This window comes from Eimeria mitis, genomic scaffold, assembly GCF_000499745.2.
Source record: "Eimeria mitis Houghton genomic scaffold, Emh_scaff5100, whole genome shotgun sequence".
NCBI classification, from domain to species: domain Eukaryota; phylum Apicomplexa; class Conoidasida; order Eucoccidiorida; family Eimeriidae; genus Eimeria; species Eimeria mitis.
In genome coordinates, this window is record NW_013573396.1 from 1 (window position 1) to 376 (window position 376).

General features: G+C 53.5%; 1 protein-coding gene across 1 annotated transcript in view; it reads right to left on the reverse strand.

Annotated features, from left to right (window-relative positions):
• Nucleotides 1-92: 92 nt before the first annotated feature.
• EMH_0079820 (uncharacterized protein) overlaps nucleotides 93-376 on the reverse strand; it is a gene marked incomplete at both ends in the record, with an annotated part of 3,679 nt that continues 3,395 nt past the window's right edge. Inside the window, one exon of the mRNA XM_013500182.1 lies at nucleotides 93-322. Within this exon, the coding sequence (XP_013355636.1) occupies nucleotides 93-322 (230 nt within the window). The remainder of the gene's footprint in view (nucleotides 323-376) is intronic.

Below are 376 nucleotides of genomic sequence, written 5' to 3' on the forward strand. Positions count from 1 at the left end.
AGGGGGTCCTCGTCAACCACTGCGTGACATACACACATTAGCCACAAAACAAGCCCAGTATATGCATTCACAGCATGACTGCGCCGACGTACTTACGCTCGGATATATGCTGCCAGGGCAACTGAGTATAGATGAGGGCGCGTGCGGCGTGTACACAAGCGCTTCACGCCTAGTGCTCGTGTTGCTTCCTTACCAGGTGGCTGTACAGACTCTACTAAAAAGCAGTACATGAACGTGTCGGCCACGATGTCCCAAACCGCCATGGAGTGCATGGCAATCATGAAGCTTATGGCAGCGGTGAAGATTGAGACGCAGAGAGGAGCTGCCACGAAAGATGGCGAAGCAACCGATGCGTACTTTTCCGCGGCAGTTAGAG